Genomic DNA, 2663 nt, shown 5'->3' with positions numbered 1-2663 from the left:
TCTTCTTTTATAATTTCCTTTCGCCTGTCTTTTGTAAACACATATTTTAAGGAGCAATAAATTAATGGTTTCATGTTGCTTGATTCAAGATCTAGCTGTGTTGACGGCAATCTTGTTGCAGCACCAATGTTGAACAATATTACAACCTTGCTTTAATTGTGGAATTGTGGGAGATCTGTTTTAAAGATATACATATTAAATACAAGTTAAATAAGCATTTTAACTTCTTTCAATATTCTTAATACTTGTTCAAACAACTTATCTGATTTGTACTATAATTTTTATATTCATATCATATACACTATACAAGGAATAATAAAAAACAATATATTGTGTATCCATCTTGAAAACAAATCCCGTTGTTCTATAACAAGATAAGGATGTAAATTCTTTGAAGTTTAACGTTGATTTTATACGATAAAATTCAAATTTATTTTATTACAAGTGAGATGTAAGCTGATAATGTATTTTAAAGCGACCCCGTATACAGCTGGAATAGATTTTTTAGCACTACCGCTTCTCATAACATACGTGTTTTTTGAAAACAACATTTCCTGTAAATTATTTACAACTTTATTGGACTCATAATTTGAAAACATATTGTGATTTACATTTCAGCGTTAACTGTCCTGGACGCTTTCTTTACCCCCTACTTTTTAGGATTTTGCTTCTTCTTCTTATTGCTGGAGGAACTCGAACTTTTACTATCCTTTGTCGTTTTGTTGGGATTGTTCTTGGATTGTTTGGACTGGGGTGCAGTTGGAGGGTTCTTTTTTGAGGAACCGCCCCCACAGCACGAGTAGGATCGTAACAGAGTCGAATCCAGGAGGGCAGCAGATGGTTCCAGAACCCAGGACAACTGCTGAGGTCTCTGCACGGTACTGACCGGGGGAGAGACTCCAGCCAGTGGGGTGACGCCGAGGACATGCTGATGGTGTAAGGAGCGAAAGCTGTTGTTGGCCTGGAGTGTTGCTAATCTCAGCTTCGACTGTTCATAACACATAAAAACAATTTTAGTTAACCAAAAAATGTTCATATGTAGGGGGCAGAGTCTCTAAGTACACATTTGTGATATTAGTACTTGATAAGTCCTCAGAATATGAAACCATAAACAAAATATGCCTTAGCATTATAGTTGCAGATCGAATAAAATTTCCTTATTTTTAAGGACTCAGCAGGTCTTTCTTAAAATCGTGTTATTGGTTTTCGGCCCATTTGTTCGCTAAACTGAACTTGAAACAAAGGTCCTGTAGAATTTAATCTTGGTACATTGGTTCGTTATGGTCCAATGAAGATTAGTTTATTTTGGTCAATGGGCATAAAATGTAAAATTAGCGAAGTTAATAGTCCGGGAAAATGTAGTCAGTTTAGTACAAACATTCTCCTGTATTTGTTTATGAACTCATAACACTATGAGTACAATATGTATAACTCTAAAACATAACCTATACCATTTTACTAAAGTTCTTATCCTAAAAAGTTAAGTTTGCTCTTGAAATGAAGGATATCCGCTACTGTTAATCAGGGACCTAAATTAAATTCAGTATTTAAGAGTACACATATAATCCATTACGTTCTTATAATAGCAATGAGTGAAAAACTTATTTAATAAATTAAAAATGATTTATATTAGTTAAGTTAAAATATTCAACTTACCAACATTGTGCTTGGAATTTTGTATGCCTGAATAATTTAACACGAAATTTTCTTGACTTGCTGACTTGAAAATTTACAAAAACTAACCAAATTTTATGTTTGTAACCATGGTTTCACGTACAGTTCAAACATTTCATAACAGACTAAACCTAGTAGTTCTGACTGTCAAAAACAGCTGTAGACCTAATCAGAGAATTGTATACAATGTGTCCGATATATCATGGTGACGAAGTATTTTGTACTTTTACAAAAAAAATATATCAACAAAAGTTTTGCTGATCCTTTAGAGCCCCTCTCCATAGGTGGGTATATAATCAGCTACGAAATTTGAGAAATATATTTTACTACACCAAATAAGGTATGTCATGCAGTTACTTTACAACATTATACATTGATTTGAAAGTCGTTTTTATCATGTTAGGGTGTAAAAATACTTCATTTCATTTGTAGCTTCGGTAAAAAAAGGTTTTTAGTAATATTTACATTCATTGTATTTCTAGCAGGTTGTGTTTCATAAAAGTACCTTACAACTGTTATCTAAAGAAGAAAGTATTGTATTTTTAAACTTTATTTCTCTTCATTAAATGATTTTAACTTTTTAGCTCTTATGTGAATATATCACATTATTCTTCCTATGATATTCTTTTTATGACACTGTGTAGAGTTTGGGGTTTAATGCGGTCATAGAACTCTTCTCCGAATAATAGATCTTATATTACATTATATTATATATAATGGTAAACTGCACCACATCCCTTAACTTGATGTGGATATTAATTATATATTCAAATTCCATTTACCGTTTTGTTCCATACTACGTAATCATAAATATATTTATTTAATATACCCCCTCCCCCAAAATCCTCGTGGAATTTTCGCCAAAATAGAGCGCATATCTTGTGACTAAAGTGACTAAGTGACTAAACAAATATAAGCATTTGAAATAAAGTTGCTCCAACTTACTTGCTTAAATGTTATAAACACGTGTTCATTTTGAAGTGACAGAG

The 2663-nt window shown here is 32.3% G+C and overlaps 1 protein-coding gene across 1 annotated transcript; it reads right to left on the bottom strand.

Moving 5' to 3' along the window:
* Positions 1 to 550: 550 nt before the first annotated feature.
* LOC124358728 lies at positions 551 to 1794 on the bottom strand. Its single transcript, XM_046811026.1, has 2 exons — positions 1657 to 1794; positions 551 to 988 (listed from the first exon to the last, which is right to left on the bottom strand). The coding sequence occupies exons 1-2, from the start codon at positions 1660 to 1662 to the stop codon at positions 650 to 652; spliced, it is 345 nt and encodes a 114-aa protein (XP_046666982.1). The 5' UTR covers positions 1663 to 1794; the 3' UTR covers positions 551 to 649.
* Between the last annotated feature and the right edge of the window lie 869 nt (positions 1795 to 2663).

This window comes from Homalodisca vitripennis, chromosome 3, assembly GCF_021130785.1.
Source record: "Homalodisca vitripennis isolate AUS2020 chromosome 3, UT_GWSS_2.1, whole genome shotgun sequence".
Lineage (NCBI taxonomy): Eukaryota > Metazoa > Arthropoda > Insecta > Hemiptera > Cicadellidae > Homalodisca > Homalodisca vitripennis.
The sequence above is the reverse complement of the archived record's forward strand: the minus strand, read 5'-3'. Positions and strand labels throughout refer to the sequence as shown.